This window comes from Engraulis encrasicolus, chromosome 1 (genome assembly GCF_034702125.1).
Source record: "Engraulis encrasicolus isolate BLACKSEA-1 chromosome 1, IST_EnEncr_1.0, whole genome shotgun sequence".
In the NCBI taxonomy this organism is placed as follows: domain Eukaryota; kingdom Metazoa; phylum Chordata; class Actinopteri; order Clupeiformes; family Engraulidae; genus Engraulis; species Engraulis encrasicolus.
This window is the reverse complement of record NC_085857.1, coordinates 57,114,426-57,128,709: the sequence shown is the minus strand read 5'-3', so window position 1 is coordinate 57,128,709 and position 14,284 is coordinate 57,114,426. Positions and strand designations below refer to the sequence as shown.

General features: G+C 42.3%; 1 protein-coding gene across 1 annotated transcript in view; it reads right to left on the bottom strand.

Moving 5' to 3' along the window:
- Positions 1–1,823: 1,823 nt before the first annotated feature.
- Positions 1,824–14,284, bottom strand: part of LOC134455563 (NLR family CARD domain-containing protein 3-like) — a 13,559-nt gene continuing 1,098 nt past the window's right edge. The window contains exons 2-10 of the mRNA XM_063206706.1: positions 11,514–11,594; positions 11,103–11,376; positions 10,822–10,850; positions 7,824–9,480; positions 7,400–7,573; positions 7,102–7,275; positions 6,718–6,891; positions 3,523–3,569; positions 1,824–2,510 (exon numbers count right to left, since the gene is read on the bottom strand). Coding sequence (XP_063062776.1) covers positions 1,975–2,510; positions 3,523–3,569; positions 6,718–6,891; positions 7,102–7,275; positions 7,400–7,573; positions 7,824–9,480; positions 10,822–10,850; positions 11,103–11,376; positions 11,514–11,553 — 3,105 coding nt within the window. The 5' untranslated portion in view covers positions 11,554–11,594 and the 3' untranslated portion in view covers positions 1,824–1,974. The remainder of the gene's footprint in view (positions 2,511–3,522; positions 3,570–6,717; positions 6,892–7,101; positions 7,276–7,399; positions 7,574–7,823; positions 9,481–10,821; positions 10,851–11,102; positions 11,377–11,513; positions 11,595–14,284) is intronic.

Genomic DNA, 14,284 nt, shown 5'->3' with positions numbered 1-14,284 from the left:
TGTGAAAATATTAAACAATGCACCTTTAAGCATAAAATTAAGTATACATATTTACACATGTTATTTCTATATATCTATTAAACACTTCTATTGAATCCTTTCTTTTCTGGTCTACATCAGGTTTTGCATCAAAAGTTTTGCTTTTAAAGTAGTAATAAAAAAGAGTGCATGGGGAAAGTCCAGTGTTGAGTCCATATGCCTCTGTGAAGGGACTTAAGATGACTTCTTGAACGTAGCCAGTGTGGGGGTAGACCGTTCCAGAGCGTGGGGGTAGCAACACTGAAAGCTCCGTCACCAACAGTGCGAAGTCTGGCTCAGGGCATGGTAAGATGGTCCTTTCCAGAACACCACAGAGACTTGGACTGGGATTGGGGTTGGAGGAGTTGAGACAGGTACTGGGGAGCAAGAGAGTGAAGTGATTTACATGTCAAGAGAAGAATTTTGTAATCAATACGGGACTTCACTGGATAGCTAGTGGAGCTGTCTGAGTGTGGGAGTGATGTGTTGCCACGGCTTTGTGCAAGATAATCCTGGCAGCTGAATTCTGAACATACTGTATACATACATACCTCAGTCCAAGGCTTTGTTGGGTAGGCCATACAGTACCCCATTACAGTAATCCAGGCGATAATACACTTTATCCGTTTAATTTACATTGAAATAGGTATTTACAAATCACTTAATTTACATCCATACTTATAATTACAAATCCATTTAATTTACATTTAAGTATGCATTTACAATACACTAAATTTACAGCTGCAGGCCGACTCATAATAATTATTACAATCCCGTTTCATATCCTCCATGTGTATCACACGTGTAAAACAATACATTTGTTATTACAATAAAGGGTATATTTCTTACTTGGAGGTTAAATAATAAGCAATAATAAGAGTTTGCATTGTGTTGATCATTCTACAGTACCATGTTGTAATCAGTCACACCAATCTAATGAGACCGCTTGTAGTCAAACACCAGTCTAATAAGAGAACACTAGTAAAGAAACTATATACCAGGTGTCACCAACGTTGTGCCCGCGGGCACCAGGTAGCCCTCCAAGAGCTTCTGAGGTGCCCACCAAGGATGTTAATAAACAATGACGACTACCAGATTTTAGTCACAGTTAATGCTTTTCTTGATTTAATTATGGGATTATTTATTCTTCATAACCTATAAGCAAATCATTCAATAATAGTGTGATTTGAGAATGATGTCAAGACATCAGCAGAGGATTTTGGACAAAAGCAACCCCCGGTAGCCCTCTGGTAGCCCTCAGACCCAGAAAGGTTGGGGACCCCTGCTATATACTGTAACTTATCAACCAGTGCTCTCCCCCATCCTCCTCCATGATTGAGAATGGTTCCGTCCTGCTGCACTTCTCCCTTGGGGCGCCATTGAGGGCTGCCCCCTTGCACGGGTGAGGCATAAATGCAATTTTGTTGTGTGCAGTGTGCAGTGTCCAGTGCTGTGTCACAATGACAATGGGAGTTGGAGTTTTGAAATCGGGCTGTCACTTTCACTTTCACTACTAAAACACTCACTAAAGTCCTATTCCAACGGGACTAAATGCCTCCATGGATGCGCAATAATGTGCTCAAAAATCAATAATATATTGTGGAGTTGGCACGCGGGTGACGACAAGTGCAGTCACAGGGTGCGTGATGAGTAACTCCTCCTACTTTCTGTTCGTTTACTGAGACTTATTTCAATTCAGTCCGAATCGGCCATTTCTATTACCGATGTCCTGAGATAAAAATCACATTTCCCCATGTCCAAACATAAAATTAGTCCCATCGGAATAGGGCTAAAGAAAGAAGAAAGAAAGAAAATTGAAAGAATGAAGAGGAAGTAAGACTGAACAATAGAAAGAAAAAGGAAGTTAATTACCAGAAGGAAGAAAGCAATCTGTGTGCGTGCGTGCGTGTGAGAGTGTGTGTGAATGCACATGTGTTGTGTTCCTTTAGGGTGAGGTCATTTGATCTGGCACAGGGACACTGAGGAACCCAAACCAACATAAAACCCAGGATAGAGGGGCTCTGTGAATGTGGAGTGGAACGTGTGCAGGTGGGTGAGTGTGTCAGAGGAGACGCTGTAGAAGGACAGAGTGCCGGCTGGCCAGTCCAGGTAGACTCCTACTCTTCTGGAGTGGGAGGAGGGGGCAGGTATCTCAGTGCGTTTATTATTGTGCCATGCAGAGTAACTGTCAGTAGAGCAGTCGAGTGACCAGGACTTGGCATTCTGTCCCATTATGACATCATCACCCAACCCTTTCCTCTTGGTGCTTTTATAGGCCACAGCTATATCAGGCCCACACCCACTCCACTCAGCCTCCCAGTAGCAGTGTCCAGACAGGCCCTCTCTACACAACACCTGATACTCAGATTCAAATATGTCTGGGTGGTCAGGATACGGCTGCTCTTCATCCACAAATGTAACCTTTCTGTTCCCCTCAGAGAGATACAGAAGTCTGTTTGCTGTGTTTGGGTCAAGTGTGACATCACAGGCATCTGCAGACAAGAGGAGCACTTGTCAGACAGAACACATGCGCGTGGGCGCGCACACACACACACACACACACACACACACACAGTGCATCACACACACCTGATTATGGTACCGTCCCGCCGCACTGAGGGATGCCATTTAGGGCTGCCCCCTGGCACAGCTAAATGCAATTTCGTTGTGTGCAGTGTTCACTTGTGTGCTGTGGAGTGCTGTGTCACAATGGCAATGGGAGTTGGAGTTTCCCAATGGGCTTTCACTTCACTTTCAATATGGTTCACTCTTTTTCCCTGGAGTTGAGTCCACGCCATGACGGTTTCTGGTTCATCTCCTTTTGATTTTTCCTTGTTTGACCTAATTGTTTCCTTGTTTGACCTACCTCAGTAGTCTTTTTCTTACTATTTTGTTCTTATAAATTCTGTTGCAAATCAGCCCAGTGACTTTCTGTCATTCAAAGGTTACAATGTAAACATTTGAACGCTGGCTGTATCTAACGTAAACAGCCAGGATTAAGAACAGCTTATTATAAGAATGGGAGAATGGTCAGTTAGCCATTTCTGTGGTTGTGATCTCAAGTGGCTATTTACCGAGGACGTCTTTACCTGGGTGAGCTTTTAAATAATACTGAACTCTGACAGTTTGAGGTCAGAGTGACCAGCTTTTGCAAATTGTCTGTTTTCTCTTCTTAAGTCATTTCAGTGGACAGAGGAGGAAGGAGTTTACTTTCACATTCATAACCACAGCACAAAATATGAGTATAATGGTTTTGCATGACTATTTCCTGGCTATTCCAGAAGGACAGGACTGAGTTCAATCTTTAATTATATGAGAATAAATGGTGGTTCAAACTAATATGTTTTGATATAAATCAATTCTATATTTTATCCAACAGTGAGCAAACAGAAACAATGTATTCATGAGCAATACAACACAAGTGCAATGTACAAACACATAACACTAAATGAAAATAAGTCATCAAAAATCAAACTAACTAAATTAAAATAAGTAATGACTTACATTTGCGTAGACCTGGTTTCAGTCTGACTTGTCCACAGTTATCTGTACTGTTTTAGAAAAGTACACACACACACACACATACACACACACACACACACACACACACACACACACACACACACACACACACACACACACACACACACACACACACACACACACACACACACACACAGAGAGAGAGCAAGATGGGGAACAAGTTATTTATTAAAATTATCTTAAACATAAGCATACAGCACAACAACCCCTAACCCCAGGCACAATTAAGCAAAATAAAAGCAACAGCAATAACAATAATAATGATAATTAACAATAAATTAAGGTACTATTTTTTTTTTTTTAATTTAAAAAAGGAGGCAATTCAATTACCAAAAAAATCCCACGCTTCTAATTTGACATTATTATTTTCCAAAAAATCTAAAATTATGTACCAAATTCCCCAAAATGTATCCAATTTCCCTTTGATGGTGTAACTCAATTTTTCCGAAGCAAAGTAAAAGCACATGCCTTTCAACCACTGGGCCAGAACACAGGACTTCTGTTTTCTATTCCTTGGCCAAACAGAGTTTAGCCTCCAAAAAACAGATATTCAGCAGACCTTGCACATCACTAGAGGGGGCTAAGTCTTCCGGGTAGATGTGCAGTAGGCATAGTTTTTGTTTAAGGGGCACCTCTTCCTCAATGATCTGACTAGCAACCTGCTTAATGACTTTTTCATTAGTTCACTCTCTGAAATTTGGATTTAGCATGCATACATACATCTTCGTTCTCGCTGGAGAACGGATTTCTCGTGATCATGCTGCTCTCGCAGGAGAGTGGCTGTCCACGCGGTGGACTGATCATCAAAGTGCTTCACGGGGTCCGCAGGGACCACTGCACTCAAGAAGCTGAGAGATTACGTGGCGTATTGGGCAAGACCGCTAGCCATGGTGCTGAAGTACTGCCACGGCCGAGAAATGTCTATGCAGCAAACATTCTCGAGCTCGGGAGTACAGGGCACCACTGAGAGCTCAGGCAGTAACTGCAACCGCAGATATGTGTGAACTCTGAGCGGACACCCCCCGGCAGATGATTGTTGGAGAGCAATGGAGCGAGGTGAACTGGAAGGAAGCTAGGGCAAAACACCGACATCTTCATTCTCGCTGGAGAACAGACCTCTCATGATTGTGCCACTCTCACAGGAGAGTTGCTGTCCACGCGGTGGACTGATCATCGAAGTGCTTCACAGGGTCCGTAGGAGCACTGCACTCAAGAAGCTTAGATAGATTACATGGCGTATTGCAAGACGCCTGATGAATCAATCGAACAGCGGTAAAAGGGCAGGTGGTGGGCAGGCGCGTAGACCTGGGTGGGCCTGGGCCCGCCCACTTGACATCCAGGCCCGTCCCATCTAATGAGAATAGAAGTCACCCACGACAGTCGACTCAACTTGCCTCATTGAACTGTAGCACTGAGCGATAATTAATAATTTTGTAAAGATAAATCTAGTTCATCTTGTATGATTTCCACTATTTCAATTTCAGAGGATATTGTAATAATATTGCGGAATGCTTACGCTATGTGTCTTCGCTCGTCAAAACTCGCGTGGGAGTGGCCACGAACCAACATTGTATTCATGCATCTGCGAGTTCTGCGAGGTGAGGTCCGAGGACTCGTCTCGAGCCACATTTGAAATTGCGCGATTAGGCTACTTTCACTACATTGTAAGCACTGCGGTCATTATTAAGCAATGTTGCTTTCTATCCCGGTTAGCTAGGTATTTTCACACAAATTGCAAAGGCAATGCACTGGTATCATTATTTGACATACCCAGTCTGTTTTCACGAGCAGAAAATGCAAGCATGTAAAGACAGTTGATTCTGCCGATGTGTGTTTACATTCGGTGGAGGAACGGTAGTAAAACCGCAGGCATTGTGCCACGAGTGTTCAACTGATGCATTGTTTGTTACTTAGCTTGTAGCTTCGTGTATTTACACACATTTACACACAAGGCATTAATAAAGTTTTTAACAGAATACAGCTCTGCTCTCGCAAACTACTGGCATTGCGCTGCCACAAGAACAGAACAAGGAAGTAGCGAGACGACCAATCATAGCGCCTTTTTGTCTGCGTACTCAGCGTCCGTCCGACGGATAGTTAGAATTTTTTCGAGGCGCTCGACGACGGGCGCAGAGCCTCTGAGAGGGGGGCGTGGACTCGCATAGACAGAAAACGGACGGACGCAGATTCTATGCGTCCGAAGCATAAATCTAGCTTTAGCGTCTGTGCAGTTGGCTGAGATGTATTCATCATTAAACTTTGGATGCCTTATTTGAATGCAGACGTTTTGGTTTGTCGAGGATAGGGCTGGGTAACATGGTTTCCGTTGGTTTCGGTCTCCGTTAATGAAAGCTTGGCTACATTGTTGTTGTGGTTAATACATCTACCTGTAACAGAATAAGGTTTGTGCTGTCATGAGCACTTCCTGAGTGGAGAATCGCAGTGCGCATTGCCATGTTGCTAAAAGTAATTTAAGTGAGAGTGAAGTGTGGTATTTTTCTTCTCATTTGGCAACACAACATCATAAAATGATGCGCCATAACCGTGGATATTTCCAGGCGCACGGTCGAGACGTATACACGCCAATGGGCATGACAGTATCCCGGAGGAAAGAGCTGTTTGGTGTGTGTGTGTGTGTGTGTGTGTGTGTGTGTGTGTGTGTGTGTGTGTGTGTGCGTGCTCACGCATGGGGGTACTTGTGTCTGACGTGTCGCATCCAGTTGCTTTTCACTTAGAAGTGATTTGCTTACAAACCAGACATACACTCAAACGCGGTAACCTTTTAATATCTACGTTTTGGGGTTGGGCCCGTCCATTTTTTTCTGGGTCCACCTGTTTTATTATTTCTGCCTACGCCCGTGGTGGTGGGTACGAGCGAGAAAGAACATTTCTGACTGGAGACAGGTGAGTGGAGAATAAATGCTTGATAGTTAATCAAGGGGCGTTCCAAATTTTCTGTGCTCTGAAATTCCACCGAATGACGGCAGATTTTACAAAGCGTTTTACTTTTAAAACTCTTAGACACATGTTGAACATGTTGAACAATCAACATATTCCTCTGCTTTATGATATTTAAGCAATGGCTCAGGCAATGAGACCAAGTGGGTACCTCAACATGTTTAAGTTTGCGCAAAAGAAATGTAAATATTTACTAACTTAAGTATCTCCAGTTGGCAGTGCGGATCCTCTAGTCTTGCAGATAAAAGCTTCAATCCTGATTCTCCTGGATGGTTGTAGCTCAGATCCAGCCTTTTCAGGTGGGAGGGGTTTGAAGTTAGGGCTGTGGCCAAACATCTGCAACCACTCTCTGATATCAAACAACCAGAGAGCCTGCGAATTGTAGCAACAGAACATATACATATACATGTACATAAACATGTACATATACAGCCACAATATATCAAATAGTTTGTGAGCAACAACAAACAATATCCACTGAGGGAAAATATATAACACAAAATAGCTTTTGGTTACTTCGTAGGGGTTCCATTTTAAATCACTAGTAGTGTGAAATGTGTAGGTTTATGCAACATCACTGACCTCAGAGTCCCCAGCCTGCATTGCGGTACTCTCAGTCCCTCACAGAGCAGCTCCACTCCTTTGTCCTGGAGCTCATTGTGACTCATTTCCAATTCGTGCAGATGGGAATGCAGCCCTTGAAGAGTAGAGGCCAACATTTCACAACTTGCTTTGGAGAGATGACACTGATTAAGCCTGTTTAAATAGAAACCATAACTTGGTAAACACTTTGATACAAATTTCAGCCATGAGTAGAGTATTTACCTGAAAAACCGTAATTGTAACCAAATCGCCATCACTTTAAACAATCATTACTCACTGAACTCTTTGGGAAATGCAAACAACTGGAAGCATTCTGTGCAGCCCTTCATCTGATTTGAGGTATTTCTTCAGGTCAAACTCTTCCAGGACTTCAGCTGACATGATCAGCAGATAAGCTAGAGCAGAGCACTGGACTGGTGTCAGGTTCTTCTCAACTGATGAGCTCATGTATCTATATTTATCACAAAACACACACTTTGGATAAGCCAAAAAACATACTTAAATATCCTCATACTGTTCAGCATATAGACAGACTAACATGCAAGGCAGACCCAGATATTTCAGATTTGAAGGGGGAAGGAGTAGAAAGGAAAACATTGGCCAGTGTAAGAATTATTGTAAAACTATGCAGAGTGGGTTAAAAGAACAAATAAAAAGTAGCTGGTAAAATGAAAAAATATATATTTTATTTTAGGAAGTACCTTTCAATCTCTTCAACCATTGAGTTGTCCCCAAGCTCATTCAAGCAATGGAACAGGTTAATGATCCTTTCTGGTGAGCTTGTCTTGTTGATCTGCTTCTTGATGTAATCAACTGTTTTGGTGATGCTCATGTCCTTGACATCCTTTGACAGATGTGGAAGTATTGCATCCAGGGGATACTTGATTTCTGGTTCCAACAACGGAGCCAATCCAACGAGGAAGCGCACAAAAAGATCCAAATGTCCATTCTGACTCAGTAATGCCTTTTTTAGACAGACCTTGTAGAGGTTGAATCTTGACTTGCTGAAGCACCACTTGAACTTCTGCATGCCAGTAGTGATGAAGAGGTTAGTGTGGCCAGTAGCATGCATGTGGACCATGTATAGAGCTGCCAGGAACTCCTGTACACTCAAGTGCACAAAACTGAACATGCTTTCTCCACATTCAGCGTTTTCCTTTTTGAAGATCTGCGTACAAAGTCCTGCCTGCAAAGCTCCCGATTCCACTTCGATTTCACATTCAAGCAGGTCCTTCTTGTAAAATATTAGAGTGTCTTTCTCCAAATATTTGAATGCCAGTTTGCCAAGTTTAATGAGGAGGGCCCCTTTGTCCTCCGCACACATCTCGTCTTCTTTGAAGTACTTCTCATTCATTCTTCTGATCTGAAGAACACAGTAGCGAGCGTACATTTCTGTTAAGGTTTTAGGCATCCCCTGATGCTGTTCTAGCTCTTTCCTGCTCAGAGCTTTCTTCTTGCTGGAGAGGCATGACTCCCCTTGATCCCCACCAAGCACAACCGCTGCTATATGACAGAAGACTGGAATGTGGCACATTATGAAGAGGCTTCTTTTGGATTTCAGGTGTGCTATGATTTCTTCAGCTTTCCCTGGGATGACCCTTTCAAAATACTCCTCTCTTTGGCATTCACTGAAACCTTGAATTTCTGTCACAAGGTCGAAAAGATCTTGTAGTTTTTTATTGGCAGCTGCAGGTCTTGATGTCACCCAGACAAGTGCAGATGATAGCAGGTCACCTTTGATCAGGCTTGTGATAAGCTCTGCAATTGAGGCTTTTTTTGTTGGGTCACTGATGGAAGTTTGGAAGAGTTGCATCCTGCTCTCGTCCAGACCATCCAAGACAAAAAGAACTAAATTATTTTTGTTTGCAAAGGCTTTGGTCAGCGCTTTACAATCAGGGTAGAAATTCTTCAGAAGGTCAAAAAGGCTGTACTCTTTGTCAGTGTGCATATTCAACTCTCTAAATGGAAGCACAAAAATCAGGTGTATATTTTGATTTTGTGTTCCTTCTGCCCAGTCCAAGACAAACTTTTGCACTGCAAATGTTTTCCCCGCTCCTGCTATTCCCAGGGTCAAGACCTTTTTGACAGGTTGTCCTGTGACATAGTGGTCAGAAAATATATCGGACAACTTCACTGTCTTGATGTTCGCAGAGGTGGTCCTGGTCTCATCCAGTCTTGCACACATTGCAGACAATTCGTGTTCATCATTGATGCCTCTGGGACCTTCTATGATACAAAGGTCAGTGAAGATGTCCTGCAGTTTTTGTTTCTTCCCTGTTTCCAGTTCTTGGGATATGAGGACAAACTTCTCTCTGAAGATGGACTGAACAGTTTGTTTCAGTGAAGACATCTCCATCGCTGAGGAGAAAGGACCGGGAAGCAGCTTATTACAGGTATGAAAACAAGAGTTTTTGTAACTGTTTGTAAATGACTGGGAAATGTTATACTAATATTTTATATTTGTCAAAAAATGTTTTGCAAATTAATAAAAATACCCAGTTAAAAGTATTGTATATAAAATATTAAAGGTGCACCGTGTAAGATCATGGCCAGAGTAGGTATTACAGACCATGGAGAAGATCCCTCTTTTCATGTATGAAAAGTGATTTTTCTAGTCATAATGAATGTTTAGAATGTTATGGTGGTGGTACATTTTCATTGAAAAGGTAAGGTTTCTGAATGGGCAGCATGAATTCTGGAAACAAACTACTAAAAATATTACACAGTGCACCTTTAAACATATTATTTGTAGATATTTTATAAAGCATTAATAAAACATTTGTTAATGTTTTGTTCATCACTAATTCATTAATTATCTTCATAAGCATCCCTTATTATCAAGTGTTACCAATCAATGGAGCGATATGAACATGTGATAAGGATCCATGAGGTTATTCTGAACCATCCACTTTATTTTGACAGAAGGACTAAATCAATGCAAATGAGCCAAAGCAATTGAGAAGGATATATGCCATTTTTATGGCACTGACTTTTTATGTGGGAAAAAGTTTAGTATTCATCAGAGAATGATCTGTTTGTACGAGGCCAATAAATGTGCATTTGCCAGTACGACTCCAGGGGATGCTTTTGCTATTGGCTAAGACTACCTCTGCATGTGACATCATCCAATGTGACCTCACTTCCTGTGAGGGCTGGTGAAACTTACAGTATAATGTGCGTTCCAATATGCGACCTTGCGTCCTCCACTTGTGCTTGTGGCCTCATACCAGGAAGCAATTCGTAGTGATGACATCACTGACAACAGCATTACATTTCAATATCTCGCAAAAGCTCAATTGTTAAGTCATTTTCTCATTTGTAAACTGGATGGTGAATGAAGAATTGCCCCCCAAAAATTGTTGTGGCTAGGCTGACGGCGGGGACTCCATGGAGGCGGGTCTTCAGCAAAACGTGAGGCCACAAGCACAAGTGGAGGACGCAAGGTCGCATATTGGAACGCACCCACAAACTCTCTTTGTAAGGGCTCTTCTTGCCTTTATCTGTCCATGTAACTCTTCTTCAGGGAGGGGGAGAGAGAGACAATGTGAGAAGGCCTGGGGCCTTTTGTCTCTTTATCCCCCTCCCTGACCAAATAAACCCTGCTTCTGAATTTCAACTTCTGAACTGGATCTGAAGTATTTTACATGAATTAGTTGTAAAACCCTTGTACTATCAGGTGGAAATCTATAATTTGCTCACCATCTCTTCCTTTCTCAGTGGGTGAAACTCTGGGGAAATACAACAATTAAGAGGTCAGTAGGCGCATATTAAGTGCTTCATGTATTTAAATAATTAAGTGATATAAATGTGTCAGTTTACAAAAGTATATTTAATATTCTGCATTCATGTACTGTATGTCACATGAGAATGATTCTGAGAGTGATCTTCTTAATGTACTTGTATGTAGCTGACATGTGATCATAAAGTTAGAGTAATATACACATCACTTCACTAATGCTCCAAAACAGTGTTCTTCTTACAGGCCAAGATCTTGGTAGAGGTAGTTGTCCAGTTCTCTAAGGTGGGACAGCAACATTTCACATGCTTTGTTTCCCTTCTTATCCACCACATCAACCAGGGACCTGACTTGGTCCTGTTCCACACTGGATCTCTGCTGGATCTCCTTTGCTTCTTCATTATTTATCACAGGAGGGCTGTGAGCTTGAAGTTTATCCAAGAGACCTTTGAGAACAACTCCTGTTATTCTCTTGATGAGCTCAGGACGAACTCTTGTCAGCTGATCTCGATAATGACCTTGAAATAACGTTTTGATGACATTTTAGCACCAACATCCCTTGCATTTTCCATGCAAATGGGCAGTTATAGAAATAGAATTGTTACCTGAACTCAATGTGTTAATGATGAGTTTTAATTAAGAAAAAGTTACACACCTTTGTTTGATGCAGAGGCCATGTTCCCTTCTTCCTCCATGGCTCCGTCAGCTCTGCTGCTGTTGGACACTGCTCGTGGATCTGAACAAGGGAAGATGCTGCTAACGTCCTTTCATGAGGGAGATGATTATCCCCTTCACAACACTTTTCTTTTTCAAAAATGTGAAGAATAACCAGAATTATTATCTTTATTTCAATAAAAGTTATTGTATTTTATTTTGAAATGGTATCTCGTTAATTTTCCACTTGCATATTCAGTGTGCTTGATGATGTACAGTAATGTTTAATGCAGTGCTGTCAAAAATATTGATTTATTATCGAGTTAACCCTCAAGGCGACAACATTTATTTTAAAAAAAAAAATGCTGTATTTTTGCATGACAAATTGAAATGACTGTGGCTTGACAGTGGTAACAGACAGAGCTTGACTGCAAATTAGACAAATATTGGGGACGGATGAGTATATATCCATACCTAATTAGCATATTATGACGTCATATATAAACGTTATTACATGCTCTGGGCCCAATAGGCAGACACACAACATAGTATACATACAAACAATAAAATAGGCAGGAAAAGGAAAGGAAGAGAAAAAAACAAGCAATAAGCATATACAAACATATATCTGTCATCATCATCTGTTTTATAATCTGTCATATCATCATTTGTCTTAAAGGTAGCCATTCCAATGCTTCCACATATATGATTGATAGCGGATAGAGCTGCATCGGGAGCTTGTGAGAATCATTATAATACAGTTTTTAGACTTATCCAGACGGCACATGAACTTAAACATCAGGTTCCTCAAGAGAGCCTGTAAAGTACAAAGTCCTGAGTCACAAAATAATTTACTAGCACTGCAACTCCTGGGCTTTTTCAGCAATATCCTCAGTCATAATACGTATAGCATAAGATTGTGTCTATTTATTTTCTGAATGCCTTTCAATTTGTATGTCATGCATTCCCTCTGCCTGCTTGGTAACTACACTCAATTGGTTCTAATCATCTGTCACCTTGCTCTCCACTCTCTCTGATTGCTCCACCTGTCCCTACTCTGCTCCACTCTGCTCACCACTCTGCCTAATCACCTTCACCTGTCTCCACTCTGCTCTGTCTCATTTAGCCTCGTTTACTCTCCAGCTGCACTGCATTTGCCAGTAACCATGCTCAGTATATAAAGCCCTGTTTTTCAGTCATTTCTTGTCAGATCGTCTGCAAGCTCACTCGTGTTTCCAGTCTGCTCCTGCTTTCTCTGACTCCCGTACCTGGACCTGCTGGATCTCTGCTCTGTTCTCCAACCCCGGAAACCCGACCCGCCTTTGACTTCGACTCTGATCTCTCCTCTGCCCCGGTAATTTTGACCTGCCTTCTGCTTAACACTTTCGCCTTGGATTTGCCCTGAACTGTGCCACTGCCTGGTTTTCACCTGCTGTTGTGTGTGTGTGGTTTCCCCAGGACTCCCGGACCCTCCAGCTCCCGTGTTCGCTGCTCAGTTTCCTGGGGAGGCACACACACACAGCCCTTGGGACCCCTGGAACCCCGGACCCCTGGTGACCCCTGCAAACCCCGAAATCCTGGTGACCCCTGCAACACTGGTAACCCCCAGAAGCCCAGAAGCCGGAACCCTTCTCCTTTCCCACTCCCCTTTTCCCTAATTCAATAAATACCCTTCTGGGTTCGAACGCACCTGGTTCCTCCGTCTCGTACCTGACATATGTATGTCTTTACACCTTGTTTTTTTGCTTGTTATGAATATACTGAGTAACTGGCTTTCGACCTCACTCCTAAGTCATTTTGCCCTAACAACAACTGATTGTCCTCCTCTTTCTCACCATGCATTCCCCAGCAGTGGGAGATAGGATGTTTTTGACCGCCTACTGTGGAATGTTCAAGTCGTGAGCTGGTCATCGAAGTCACATTGAAGTACCCTGACAGCATTTAAAACCCTCATCTTGCATTAGAATGTGTACATTCAGATTTAATATACATTCTTTTTTCATTTAAAAAAACCCCCTCAAATCACATCAAATCACATCTACAGTGTAAGTGTGTAACATATTCCATCCATAGTTACATTCATATTTTAGTGTGAAAAAAGGAAGACATGTGGTCTACTTGTTCAAACTTTAAGAGCATGTTATTTTTTTCACTAAGGGTGCAACTCATTTTTGCATGTGGTCTACATGCGTCATTTTGCTTGTTGAAAACCCACTTCCTGGACAGCAGACTAAAATGACAAGCAGACATGACAGTTCTCCTTCTCTGGGGCTAAAACCACAACTAGCCTACTTGTCTTAACCACTAGAGTTTATTAATGTGTCTGTCATCTTACATAGCCTAAATGCGCAAATACAAAACATACACAAAGAACCAATGCAAATGATTGCACATTGCAGGAAACATATAGCCCACGCTTGAGTACAGCAATCAGCATTACATACCCCCCATACACACACACACACACACACACACACACACACACACACACACACACACACACACACACACACACACACACACACACACACACACACACTCACACACACACACACACACACGTTAGTTTGGGGGGGAGCAGCAGCGTGTGTCACGTTGAACACTCACTGGTGTCACATGTACAGGTCAAAACCCTGACTTACTCTCTTGCTCAAACCATGCGGCCCTTTCCGGTCTTACAAAACAGTGAGCCAAAACCAAACGTCTCTTTCACGTCAGGATATTGAGAAAGAAATGCCCCAAAAATCCACTCAAAGCGTCTTAGTAGCGAGA